Source organism: Helobdella robusta (assembly GCF_000326865.2).
Source record: "Helobdella robusta unplaced genomic scaffold HELROscaffold_3, whole genome shotgun sequence".
NCBI classification, from domain to species: domain Eukaryota; kingdom Metazoa; phylum Annelida; class Clitellata; order Rhynchobdellida; family Glossiphoniidae; genus Helobdella; species Helobdella robusta.
In genome coordinates this window covers 813,661-827,371 of record NW_008704501.1, presented here as the reverse complement: position 1 = coordinate 827,371, position 13,711 = coordinate 813,661, and the positions used below count along the sequence as shown (strand labels likewise).

The following is a 13,711-nucleotide window of genomic DNA, read 5'->3' as shown; positions in this document are numbered from 1 at the left end:
TCAAAGACTTGAGTTAGCCGAAGGTTCCCGAACAGAAGACAACTCCCAAAAAAGCTTAAACTTATCTTAGTAGATTCTTAGGTCTATTTTACTGTTATCGTACAATTTCTCTACTCTCTCTCTCTCTCTCTCTCTTCATGATTTGCGATTAATTGTAATTAGTTACGATCATCCTTTGTAATTATGTATCGTTGAAATGTTTTTATGATCAAGTAATATCAGTATTAACATATCCTCGTACATCTTGTTAAAACGATCAAGTTTTATATATTTGTCGTTTTATAACACGCAATTTTTAGATTTTTTAATAAATAAATTTTTACATCGTGTTAAAAATAAAATTTATAATAAAGCCCAAGAATATAAACAATTGAAATGTACCCAATAGAAAATTCCTAAAATGAAAAATAATTCAAGCTAATAATTTTCAACATCACTCGCGTCTGTGCTTTTTTTGCCGTTAACGTCAACTCCAACATCTACGTCATCAGCTCTAACTGCAAGATGAACGTCATCCTTTTTTTCATTATTATTATTATTATTATTAATATTATCATTTTTATTATTATAATTATTATCATCACACTGTTTAGTGCTGACAAGGCCTTCCAACAGCATTACATCATCTTCATTCCTTACACTACTTGTCTCATTCTGACCGTCGTAGTTGTCGTCATGGTTGTTGCTGATGTTTTCATTATTTTCAGTGCAAGCCCTGAACGTCCTGTCAACAATTCCTCTTTTATCAGCCAACGTTAATTTATCACTTTTTGTCGTGGAGGCTGTTGAATTGGTTGCGGGATCTGCAGTTGCTGTTACAGCCACTATTGATGAAGAAGCTGTTATTGAGGAAGCTGCTATTGATGAAGAAGCTGTTGTTGCTACTACAATGGCATTTGCAGGAGTTGTTTGTGTTAATGTTGATTGTGGTGCCAACAGAATGTCTACGCTTGGAGTGGTTGATGTGTCAAATGGTCCTGGTGTTGTTGATGCCGGTGTAGTGTTCGTTAATGTTGTCGATATTGATGTAGTGATAGTTGATGTGATTGCGGGTGTTGTTACTGTTGATGTTGATATTGTCGATGATGCATTTGTAATTGTAGTTGATGCATCATCTGGAGATGGAAGCACGGTCGGTAGAATAATTTGAGGCTGAGGCAAAAAGTTCTTCAACGGTTCTGCGATCTTATCAGCATCCAACTCACCCAACCCAGCCTTGAAAGTGACAAACAATCAATAGAAATACAGCAGCAACAATCCCAACATGAAGGCTACAACAATAATGGAAGGCATTGCACAGCTGTTGTGCAGTTTATTCAACATCATGTGTGCAGTGCCAAGTCTCACTTCTCAATCGTTATCAAATTAGTGAAAAATGCTCTAACATCAAATAAGTAATTGAATCAAACGCTAAATTTAAAAAGTAACTTGAACAACAATGAATATATGAAAAGAACCTCAACAGCAAGATTATCAGCCAGATTGATTCCTAGCAAGGCCTGGATTTGAGCTGGTGGAAACAAATGTTGCAGGCATCTGTTGATGTGCGGCAGAAGATCATCGACGAAACAGCAGCACATATCAACAAATCGATCCATTTCTTGCTTCGTGAACGTCGTCTCGTCCATCCTGTGAGTAATCATCAGACATTTGCACGTTCACATCAGGCCGAATGTAGCTTATTACATTGAAATGACTGAACATTCACATTTCATCATTAACAGCATTTATGCCAGAAATATTAAAGCCATCTGGTTTAGTCTCACTATTTTCTCTCATTTCCTAAATTTTGTAACTTTTTCCAAAATGTCTTCTAACTTTTATGCTCAAACCATCTAAACCTCTATTCTCTTAGAAAACAACCAAACTTCTCTAAAGTTCCTAAACTCCATTATTAGCACAAAAGCCTATTGATGAAAACTGTTAACCACCTTGACTTATAGGTTACTAGTCAATACAAAGAGATCTGAAAAGTTAGCAAGCGCATGTTAAACAAGTTTGAAGTTAATTATTCATTGCTACTAACTTGTGGAAGGCCAGGAGGTCTTGAACGGCTCTGACCATAGCTCCGTTGAGACGGTCAGTAACAGGACACAGCAAGGTGTAGGGGGCACAGAGTCTCAAATCATTGAAGGCAGCCAGGATGTCGTTGGTGAAGGTGGCAAGTGGCGGGTGTTGCAGCAGACGAGGTGGTAGATGGAGGCTCAGTGAAGTGCCGCCCGTGAACGAGGAGGGCATCTGTCACGTAACAACACGCATTTGTTTCTATCCACAAGCACCAACACAACACGACAGAAAACATTGCACACGAATCAGTATGCAGACAAATTTTATAGCGGTTAAAAAACATCAACATCAACATAATCAACGGCAACAAACTTGGTGAAAGGTACTCGTTGTTGAGGATGGCTGACTTCCCAGCAAGGAGTATGATTGAATGAAGGTGTGCAATCTGTTCAAGTACAGAGAGCATATTTTTGTAGAGTAGTTGTATTGTAGTGATGTGTATTTGTATTACACTGCACTGTTGTTTACTGCATTGTACTGCTGCTTATTGTACTGTACTGCAGTGCAGATATTGTATCATTGAGTGTTGTATTGCAATGCATTGTACTCTGTACCGCCGGGTATTTTATTGAACTGCTGTGTAATGTATTGCTGTATATCGTATCATGTTGCTCTGTATCATATTGTACTGCATTGTTTTGTATTGTACTTAACCGCAGTGTGTTTATATTGAGTAAACTGTATTTTCGTGTACAGCATTGTACTGCAGTGTGATGCATTATGCTGCTGCCTAATGTATCGTACTGCAGTGTATTGTTTTGCACTGCAATGTATCGTGTTGTACTGATGTGTATCATATCGTGTTGTACTGATGTGTATTGTACCGCAAGATATCGCAATGCACTGTTGTGTACCGTACCCTACTGTTGACAATATTGTTAATGGCATATCAGTTTTTCAATTCATAATGCAAAATGTTTTTATGAGGGCGCTTTTGAGAACAATGAATTATAACTAATGAAATGTTTTACAACTAAAAGCGAGATGAAGCACGAGCAAATTGATTGACCAGGCACTGACCCATTGTTAGCAGCCTTGACTGCATCCTCAAATAGTCGGAAGGAGGCCTTCTCAAAAACCGGCACCACCAGCCCTCGGAAGTCGATGCCCACCCGACTGAACGACAGACCAAAGTACATGCACTGCGCCAACAAGGAATCCAATCGATTCACTAAACTACCACTACTACCACCACCACTGCCTCCACAGCCACCTCTCTTCAAATCATTCTCCAACACGAATAAGAAGTTGGATATCTAACGAACGGTGTTTGTTTTTCAATGCTGTCAATTAATATTCATAATTATCATTTGGCGAAATGGTTACACGTGCCTGATTCTGTGTTGCAGTGATCGAGTTCACTCGCAGAGATGCCGTATTTTTACACACAATATGCGTAATACGTCGATTCACATGAATTCGTCGACTCAAATGTAAAGGTTACAAGGCTAAAGGTCAATCTCTTTTGTGCACTTGCTTCAGGAGTTTCAACGACAAACACGCAGAGCAGATCACGACTATGGAATAAGAAGGAATGAACAAGATTGAGATAAAAAAAACTTCCATGTCCATATCATCTGCAGAAGGCACAACAGAGGATTTGATAATTTTTATGAGTAGAATCATGATGAGGTTCACGAGTTATAATCATCAAATTATGAGTAGAATCATGAAGAGGTTCACAAGTTATAATCATCAAATTAAGAGTAGAATCATGAAGAAGTTCACGAGTTATAATCATCAAATTATAAAGAGAATTATAAGTGAAACCTTCTGCAGGACCCAGCTGTGGAATAGGAAGGTATCATTGACTTGTCTGCCAACCACGTTCTGCAGAGGATGATTATGATGATGCTCCTTTAGAAATGATGACGATGAGTAGAGTGCATCATCGTCAGGAAATATTGCTCTGTACTGCGTGATGATGTCGAACAGGTGCACCCTGCTTGCTTCGATGGTTTTGCTGATGTGATGGTAGGCTGTGTGTTTTTGTGTGTGTTTGTGTGTGTGTGTGTGTGTGCGCGATCATCATCATAGTGATGACAGAAATGAGATTATTAGTGAAAATGGTAAAAGCGATAAGAGTGATGAAGATTTAAAAAAATAATGCTAACATATATATGCTCTTATATGCAGACAGTGTGTGTGTGTGTGTGTGACTGCGGATATGTGAAAATGTGAGTGTATGCGTGGAGATAGTTCTTACTTACCATCATCTTTAGGAATGGCATTTAGAACACTTTGAAGCCAGGAGTCTCTGGTCTGGATGTTGTTGAAAATATGATTGCACCTCATCGTCATACATGATCGATCATATTATCATTAAGTAATTATTATCATCATCGAAATTTCCAACACCATTACTATTTTCTTATCATCATGTCATGTCATCAAGCCCATCATCATCATAACTGCATGTGTCACACGTTAGAGACGTTGGTAAAAGTCTCAAAATGATTTGTTTGAAAATTGTCATTAAAGGATTAATCGCATGAAACTATGGAGATTCGGATTTGCTGAGTTTTTTTAAATTCCCCCTCAATTATGGTACAATTTGTATGAATTTCATCATTCTCAAAGCAATCCCCATCGTCGTCATCATCACTACGTTATTGTCACGATCATCATGATGAGCACCTGTAGAAACTTGATCCTCAGTTGTGTCTCAGTGAATATGTTCATCCTCCTGAGGTATCCGAGAATCCGGAGGCAGGCGGGCAGTTGAATGTTGGACCGCAGCTGCTGCAACAGCTGCTTCAACATCTGCTGCATGTTCAGCTTCACCTCTTCCACTATTTTCTACGCAGTTTAAAATGCTGTCATTTCATCATAAATATTACAAGCGATGTAAACATCAGCATACGATCGACACGTTATGAAGGGTGAAATGATGCAATGACGATGAAGCAACCGAAACACACCTATGCTGCTATTGCTATAAAGGGAAGCAAACCACCAGCAGTTGAGAATAACATTATCTCCAGGATCATAACCATCTTCCATTCATCATGCAACATCACGGCACTACGTTATATTATCACTACTACTATCACCATCATCCTCATCACTATTATCATCGCCACCACCACCATCATCATCATCATCTGTACCTGTACAATAGGAATGTTGGAATGCTTCTTTTCGAGCCTCTTAACATATTCAGCCAGTTCTAAGGTTTCTTCGTAGTATTCATTTCTATGTTGTTCATTAAGTTAATTTATTCATTTTCACCAGTGTGGAAAAGCATGATAAGAATGATGACAACACATCTTCTGAAAAATAAATTCACTACCAGCATCATAATCATCAACATCATCATCATCACTACAGCCACCATCGTCATCATCATCAGTACCTCACACACGTGTCGACAAGTTGTGGAAGTTCGAGGAACTCGAGCAGCTGTGAGTACTTGGTCAGCGTGAGGTTGTTCATCTTGCGACTGCATCCAATAAAAACAAACTGATGAGTTGAGATCGCAAGCAATGAACAAAACCAAATAAATGATAATTAACATCACTCATCTTACAAAAAACTTTGTTTGTCGTGTTTTAAGTTGAAATTAAATGTTTAAATGAAATAAAAGATAACTTGAGAAAAATTAAAACAGAAAATATTGGTAAACTTAAAAAAAAGACAAATGAAGAGAATATTCTGCAAATGGAGCCAATAAATAGTTAGTGAGCCACCTTGAATTGATGTCCTGTGCCTGCTTTAAGAAGGTTGCACAGGATGTCAGGAGGCCAGGCAGCCTCTGCAGCATCGACCCAACATGCTTCTCTATGATCTGGAACTGTTTGTAATGTGTGCTGCTGGATGGATGTTGTTCCTACTTGCAAATTCACATGTGATTTAAATAAATGAATGATTTCTTAAATGCAGCAGCGGTTCCTTCAACATTGCAATAATGTGCTTAGATTAATATGCATTAAACTTAAAAATGACAAAATAAATTAATACATCTTGAAATATTTCTTTGCAGCATTCTGCAGTTTGTATGAACGTTTTGTAGTTATGGAAAGCTAAACTTCTGGTCTCTTCGAGTATTTGAGCTTTCTCTTCGGCTAATCTCTGTGGTTCTGAATCTAAGAAAGCAAGTTTTGGATGTACATATTTATACAAAACCAGCATTCAGGAGTCAAAAAACTCAGTAACAATTAAACATATAAATTAATTAGACACCTGACCACACGATCAGCATGACAACTACTTTTAATGAAAAAAATATCAACTACTGTGAACTAACTTAATTTGGCAATGCCATAAGAACTCAGTTCAGACAAGTAAACCAAAAACTCTGAGTTGTCTTGGTAGGAATCTGCAGAATATAAAAGTTGAAGGCATTTATATTATATGAGATTGGTTAATCTCGCTTTTCATATAAGTTCAGAAAAAAATTAATCTAGAAAATATTGATGAGAAATGTTTTTTAAGTTTATACAAGAAATGAATAAACCTCAAATGATAAATTTATAAATCCATACAAAATTTTTTAACACAGCAGATGGCAATAATGACAATCATCATATAAAATGTGGTCTCTGTAAGAACACTTTTGATTGTTTATGGTTCATCAATCATAACAACTAACTGCAAAATTATACCTAATTAACAATTTGGTTTAAGATTTTAGGATGCTTTTGAAAGAGTTATTCATAAAATAAGAGAATAAGAATTAAATTAATTTTGTTTTGTCAACTGACTTTCATTTTTAATTTCAAGATTATAAAAGCTTTGCCAAAGCTTCATTTATTATTTTTATAAATATATAAAATTATAAAAGATAAGAATACTAATTAAATAATTAAATATTTAATATTTTAATAACTATCTGATATAAAAAAAACATTACAGCGGCCAGTCCGGCCAAGCTTAAGTAGTCAGCAATCCTGAACAGACGTCGGAAGGGTTTGGTTAGTTTTAGATTTAGTTAGTGTTAGAAGTAAAAAGAAAAGAACGAGTAGGACAGCAAGAGGTAGAGCAAAATTAAAAAAAGTTCTGTCATGTCATGACACATACGGTATTCCAAATGAAAAAATAATTATTTTAAAGATACAAAACTAAAATAAAAATAGATCAGTTAACAAATCAGCTCACACCTTGCAAATAATCTTTGAATACGCTCGCTAGGACCAGATCTTCCTCTACGTCAACAGCCTCCATACTGGTTTGTTTATTGTTGAAAATAGTTTGATGTTAATCGTTCATTTGTTGAATTTTTCAGCTCCAACTGGTGCAAATCAGTTTTGAGTACGTTACCTGAGAATGCGACGTTAAAGATTGCAATAGCAACCCAACAAAAAACCTTATTTGTTTTCTTTTTTCGTATATCTTCATATCTTGTTTTTTGCACTAGCTACTTATAAAATATAAAATAATCTTTAAAATTTGCACATTTATATGTAAGTCTCAATCTAAATTATTTCCTAAGTACTTATCAGATACATTAATTGAACCTAAACGCCCCGGTTAACGATTGTCTTCTTGTTCTCACTGCTTCTTAACTCGTGTTAAACACTCTTTTGCTAAATCTACATTTGCTTTTTCTGACCCTTTTCCCAGAAACTTTCAGCCTCATTTTCTGACTACTTTTCCCTTACTTACGAAGTTCAGAGCAGACATCAAGACACATCTGTTCGTAAAAGTCATTGAGGAGCACTGTCGAACATCGCGGAAATTACGCTTTATAAACTAATTGATCGATTGATTGTTATATGGAAACGTGAAGTTTTAACATAAAAATTGAATTACACATTTTGAACTTTGGATGCATTTGCGCTATGGCCTAGTGGTTAAAGGTGCCTGGTCCAGCTTCGCAGGCGTTTCCGCACGTCGCGTGCATATTGCGAATGATGTTCAGTTTTTGGCCTTTGGCCTCACACTTTGACCTTTAACATTACATGTTAAGATTATGCATATATTTTACATATATTTTCTACATATACATAAACAATTTTTTAACCAATTGCTAAAATTGTTTCTGCACGAAACGCGCAATTACTTAGTTGAATAGGCATTTTAAAATTTAGACAACAACGGAATTTCGGTTGAAAAAAGAATAAGAGAATGACGTGGGAATAATTGAGAGACGTTGGACTCTGTTTGCGAGAAAAAACAGAGAAAGAATGCTGGATTGTCTTGATCGTTTTCATTCTGAGCTCCATGAACTCCAAGATCAAATGTTTTTAAAAAAAGTAGTAGATTGCTGCGGTTGCGCTAATGTATAAGAACACCAAACCAGAAAGAGCAGTGCGCCGGAGTGAAAAGAAGAGATGGATAGTATTCGTTTGGACAGCCTGGGCACGTGTTTCGTCCCTACCGGGGACTCATCAGGAGCCCGAATACCTATCAGAATCATATCGCAGTTTCTTCTTATATAGCCCCATGAATTACTTTGTTTGTTTGTAATGTTATAATTTTTATTTATTTTGAAAATCATAGGTTTAAATAGTTAAGCGTCTGTTCTACCCAAAAATTTACTATCGACAAGTCAAGAGAAGTTACTGCTTATTCCAAAATTAACCTTTTTCTATGACGAGTTATCGTGAAATGAGCTTTTTAAAAAATACTAAAATTTAGAAGGCATCTGAATGTAGCTGATACTGATCTCCACTCAGCCATGGACTGGTCATTGTTTTTGGTAAAAGGCATATTAAAAAATGCAATAGGGCAAGAGTAAGCAAACATTACTTTCGATGTGTTACTGTTACTCAACGAATATAATCAATTGCAGAATTTTTTTTCAATTCCTTTCCCTAAATAACAAACAAAATTTCACTTGAAGCTTCAATATTTCTAAAAAAGATCTTACAGTTCGTACAAGTTTTACATTTAATTTATAACCAGTCTAGAGTAAATATTTTTTTTAAATGTTACGTGAATAATCATCATTTGGCGTTCAGAAAATTTTAGAAAATTAAGCCAACGAACGCTAAAAAATTGGTAAAATAAATAATAATCACAACATCACTTTACTACTTTCTTTTAAGTTTTAAAGAATTTTTTTTTCAAATTATATATTAAAGAATTATTTGTGACTAATTAGTTGAAAACTATAACTATCAATAAAATTTAGCTGTATAAAAAAAATTACAAAAACACATTTGTCGAATCCGTTGAAATAATTTCCTGAAAAATGACTGACTCAAAGCCACCACCACCATACTCACACTTAATGCCAGCACCATCATCTCCAGTGTCATGCAGAACCTTCTGACCTGTAGTCCCACCGACGTTCACATTTTTGTTTACCATGTTAACGTTGAGCGCCTCATCAACCTTCTTTGCAGATGTGAGATCTGCGTTAGAATAAATAACATTTTCATTTTTTGGCGCGCATTTCTGACTGCACTGTCTAACTCCGTTGACCATAACAGCCTCATCAGTTGCGTAGTAATGAAGACCTCTTGAGTGAAGTTCCTGGCAACATGTCACAATTTCCGCTGTCGGATCGTTCAGCAAACATTTTTCACTGCAACCATCTTTTGAATTTTCATGGTTCTTCAAGTAAACATCATCAGCGAAAGTGAACGGGGTTGATTGTTCATCAGAATTAAATGTGTTGAGATCTTGAAGTCTATATACTAGTCCGTCTACAGCCATGTTGCTGGTTGGAGCTGCAATGCAATCATATTTTTTAAAAATTACTTAATTAGTAAATGACGAATGATGCCAACACTTGACAACAAAACCAGCACCAAATTATTTTGGACAATCATCTTGGGCAATAAACTGAGAACCAACTATTCAATCAATCAATCAATCAGTCGGCCAGCAAGTCAATCAATTAATCTATCTCTCAATCAATCAACCAATCAATCAATCAATTAATCATTCAATCAATCAATTAATCAAGGTACACTTTTTAAAATTTGTTTTGCAGCCAGTGTGAAAATTAGGCAAAGAAATATTAAGAAAGATAGAGCACAAACTGACTATTGAACAAACAACCAATCATCACGAAATCATTCCTCACTGTTTCTGGCTTCTTCAACCAGAGCAATCCTCCTCATGGTCGTCTCCAACTTCGAGAATTTTTTTGAAGGATTCTTCCTCCCCGCGTAAATGAATGTTTCTAGAGGCGTGTCTTCATCGTTGCTGTTGTTGCTGTTGTTTTTGCAACTGGAAGGTGTCGGTGTGTCCGGGGTGGATGGTTTGCCAAGTTCGACATTTTGATTTTTGTTGCTGCAGCGCTTCATTATACTGCAGAAAAATTTAAAACTGTAATTGTTAATTCAATCTTGAAAAACAACAGAATCCTCATCATCATCACTCACTTCCTCCTAATCCTCCTGCTGTGTTCCTCTATGATGCTCCGATCGACCAGGTAGGTCCAGGGGTTCTTGTCGGGAGCGCACCTTCCCGCCATGTTCAAAATTTTGTCAGGGATCGAAGAAGAAGATGACGATGGTGATGGTATTGATGAAGAAACCGGTGATGATAATGATGATGACGTAGGTGAGCCGGGTTGAGGGGAGGATGACTCCGGTGAGAAGGGTGGAGGAATTTTGAGGTGAAGTTTCAGAGGTCGTTGTACATGGGCTGCGGGTATAAATGGTGTTGGTATAACTGATGGTGGTGGTGGTGGCGACGATTGTGATATTTGTTGCAGCAATAATGGTGATGATGATTGTTTTAGTAATGATGGTGGCATGGATGATGAAGGAGATGACAACGTTGAAGATGAAAGGGATGAAGGTAGCGGAGGAGGAGGAAGAGGGGGTAGTGATACAAATGATGATGATGGTGATGATGATGACGTTTCTAGCATTGTTGTTGATGTTGATATTAACGACGATGTTGATGATGATGCTGCAGCAGCTGATGATGATGATGTTGTCGTTGACGTTGATGTTTGTTTGGGTACTTGTGCTGGTGATGGATACGCTACTTGTGGTGACTTCAATGATAATGGTGATGATGATGATGATGATGATAACAAAGATGATGATGATGATGGTGATGATGATGGTGATGATGATAACAAAGATGATGATGGTGTTGTTAGAGTTTGAGGGGCTGTTATTTGATCAAGATCTCCTTCCGAAGTTGTGGTGTGATTTCTAAAAATACAATTGTCGATGATGTCATTAACGTTGTTGTTGTTCATGTCGATTGTGTTGTTTTTGGTGTCGTGAGTCTTCATTTGAGAACGTGGATGATGACGACCGCCACTCTGGCTGTCGTGTTGATCCTGCTTGTTTTTTGTGTTGTCGCCAACATCGACAACGTTGTCTGCGTCGGGTTTGTTGACGCGACGGAAATCATGATTAGGATCTCTTTCAATATTTCTTTCATTGTCGTCACCATCATCTTCGCGATCATCATCACAACCATCGTCCTCATCATTCTTCATCACGAGTTGTACCTCATCACTGACCTCAAAACTCAGTTCCGCACAAAAACTGTTAGAGTTGGTTTCATTGTTTTCACTGATACTATCAACATTGTTGTACATGGTGTTGTTGATACTCTCAACATTGTTGTACATGCTGTTGCTGATACTATCAAATTTGTTGCACATGGTGTTGTTGGTACAATCAGTGTTGTCGTGAACGTTGTTGTTGATACTGTTTGTGTTGTTGGCCATGTTGCTGTTGGTACTATCAACATTGTTACACATGTTGTCGCTGATACTATCAATATTGTTGTACGTGTTGTTGTTGATACTATCAACATTGTTGTACATGGTGTTGTTGATACTCTCAACATTGTTGTACATGCTGTTGCTGATACTATCAAATTTGTTGCACATGGTGTTGTTGGTACAATCAGTGTTGTCGTGAACGTTGTTGTTGATACTGTTTGTGTTGTTGGCCATGTTGTTGTTGGTACTATCAACATTGTTACACATGTTGTCGCTGATACTATCAATATTGTTGTACGTGTTGTTGTTTTTGATACTATCCACATTGTTGTGCATGGTGTTGCTGATTTCATCAAAGTTGATATTATAGTTGCAGCTGGCAATGCTGAACACGTTATTGTTAATGTTGTTGTGAGTGTTAGTGTTGTTGTTGAAGTTTCTATTGTAATACGAATTATTGTAATACGAATTATTGATGTCAGGTGTGTTGTTAATGTTACAAAGCTTGTTGGTGTCGTCGATTGTATAATAGATGTCATTCGTATTGTTGACATAATTTGTGATGTTGTTGTCATTAATGTTATACTGGTTGATGTAGTTGTTGTCCGTGATTTGTATATAGTCACTTGTATGCAGTTTGCTTTCATTGTTGTTGTTGATGTTTCTTATATTTCTGCCTATGATGTTGTTAATGTTATTGTTAATGTCGTCATTTTCTGGTGTAAACAATTTTCCAGTGTCTGTGTTGTTGATGATGTTGTTGTTGATGAAGTTAGTGTCGGTGGATACGTTGGTGTCATTGCTAGTCTCGTTAGTGTGAACATTTTTGTAGCAATTTTCACTGTTCATGTTGCTGTCTTGCTGGCAGCAGTTGATGTTATTTTTCATTTCACCGCTGCTAACAGCGTACCATTCTAACATTACTGTGCTTATGATGTCGCCATCATCATTAATTTCAACCGTATCATCATAAACATCATTTTCATCATCATTAACATCATCTTCATCGTTATTATTACTGTTGTTGTTGTTGATGATGATGATGTCGTTGTTGTTATCGTTCAAGACATGGGTTTTGTTATGTTGATGTGGCGGTTGTTGTTGATGATGTTGATGATGTTGTTGTTGTTGTGGTTGTTGATGATGTTGTTGTTGCGGTTGTTGTTCGTGGGGAAAATAATGATCTGGATGGCTAAGCTGTTGTCGGTCAAAGTTTTCCAGATGACGTTGATGTTGTTGTTGATATTGTTGTTGATATTGTTGTTGATATTGTTGTTGATAATGCTGCTGATGAGGATGTTGTTGTTGCTGTAGTTGTTGTTGTTGTTGTTGATACAGCTCATAATATGCGTTGTTGTAATTGTTGATTTGATTGGAATGGTCATCGTTCCAATTCAACATTTGTTCGTTACCTGTTGTGTTGTTTGCTAAATTGGAGTTCCCTCGAAAAACTTGTTTTGACTTATCATCAACCAAACTGATGTTGTCAATGTTTAAAATATCGTCGTTGTTGTTGTTGGTGGGGGTGATGTTGTTGTTGTTTTTGTTGAGGCTACTGTTTGAGGGATAACATTCAATGCTCCAAGTTCCCATTCGTCCAAAATCTTCATTGTTAGTTAAAATATTAAGAAGACTGCCGTGATGAATATTAATTTTGTTGCTGAAATTGTCGTTTTTGAGAAAGGGGTTGTTGTTGTTGTTGTCGCTAGTCAAATAATTGTCGTTAGGGTGTTCAATGTGGCATTCATTGTTGGGATAGCATGGAGCATTTTCCAGGCACAACAATCCTTTTGATTGTTTGATGGGAGAGTTGAAGTTGTTGTTGCTTGTTATGTTGTTGCTGATGTTGTTGCTGCTGATGTTGTTGTTGTTGATGTGGTTTTTAATATTGTTGTTGTTGTTGTTACATGTCGTTGAAACAAATAGCGGTATAGCGCTCAAAGGGCTAACATTGTTAGTGATTTCGATATTACTTTCGCCAATGTTATTGTTCATGCTAACAGTGTTTTCATGTCGGTTTATAATGTTGGCAATGTAGTTGATGTCATCATTTTGATT

General features: G+C 36.7%; 2 protein-coding genes across 2 annotated transcripts in view; both read right to left on the bottom strand.

The window, feature by feature from the left end:
* Positions 1-292: 292 nt before the first annotated feature.
* HELRODRAFT_94263 (hypothetical protein) lies at positions 293-7,245 on the bottom strand. The gene is made up of 14 exons (XM_009021004.1): positions 7,167-7,245; positions 6,314-6,385; positions 6,028-6,152; positions 5,757-5,860; positions 5,423-5,509; positions 5,178-5,262; positions 4,705-4,866; positions 4,278-4,329; positions 3,838-4,046; positions 3,088-3,323; positions 2,380-2,452; positions 2,027-2,238; positions 1,458-1,629; positions 293-1,215 (listed from the first exon to the last, which is right to left on the bottom strand). Exons 1-14 carry the CDS (start codon positions 7,228-7,230, stop codon positions 418-420), a joined length of 2,451 nt encoding a protein of 816 aa, XP_009019252.1. The 5' UTR covers positions 7,231-7,245; the 3' UTR covers positions 293-417.
* Positions 7,246-10,031: 2,786 nt separating this feature from the next.
* The window catches only part of HELRODRAFT_161019 (hypothetical protein), a gene marked incomplete at both ends in the record, with an annotated part of 5,786 nt that continues 2,106 nt past the window's right edge, over positions 10,032-13,711 (bottom strand). Inside the window, 3 exons of the mRNA XM_009021003.1 lie at positions 10,032-10,269; positions 10,344-10,608; positions 11,140-13,649. Coding sequence (XP_009019251.1) covers positions 10,032-10,269; positions 10,344-10,608; positions 11,140-13,649 — 3,013 coding nt within the window. The remainder of the gene's footprint in view (positions 10,270-10,343; positions 10,609-11,139; positions 13,650-13,711) is intronic.

What these genes read in the sequence shown, in the direction of transcription:
- HELRODRAFT_94263 (XM_009021004.1), bottom strand. Translation starts at nt 7,230, where the DNA reads ATGGAGGCTGTTGACGTAGAGGAAGATCTGGTCCTAGCGAGCGTATTC. An exon ending in TTATGGCATTGCCAAATTAA is followed by an intron (nt 6,153 to 6,313) that starts GTTAGTTCACAG and finishes TTGCTTTCTTAG; the next exon opens with ATTCAGAACCACAGAGATTA. An exon ending in TGCCATTCCTAAAGATGATG is followed by an intron (nt 4,047 to 4,277) that starts GTAAGTAAGAAC and finishes AAAAACACACAG; the next exon opens with CCTACCATCACATCAGCAAA.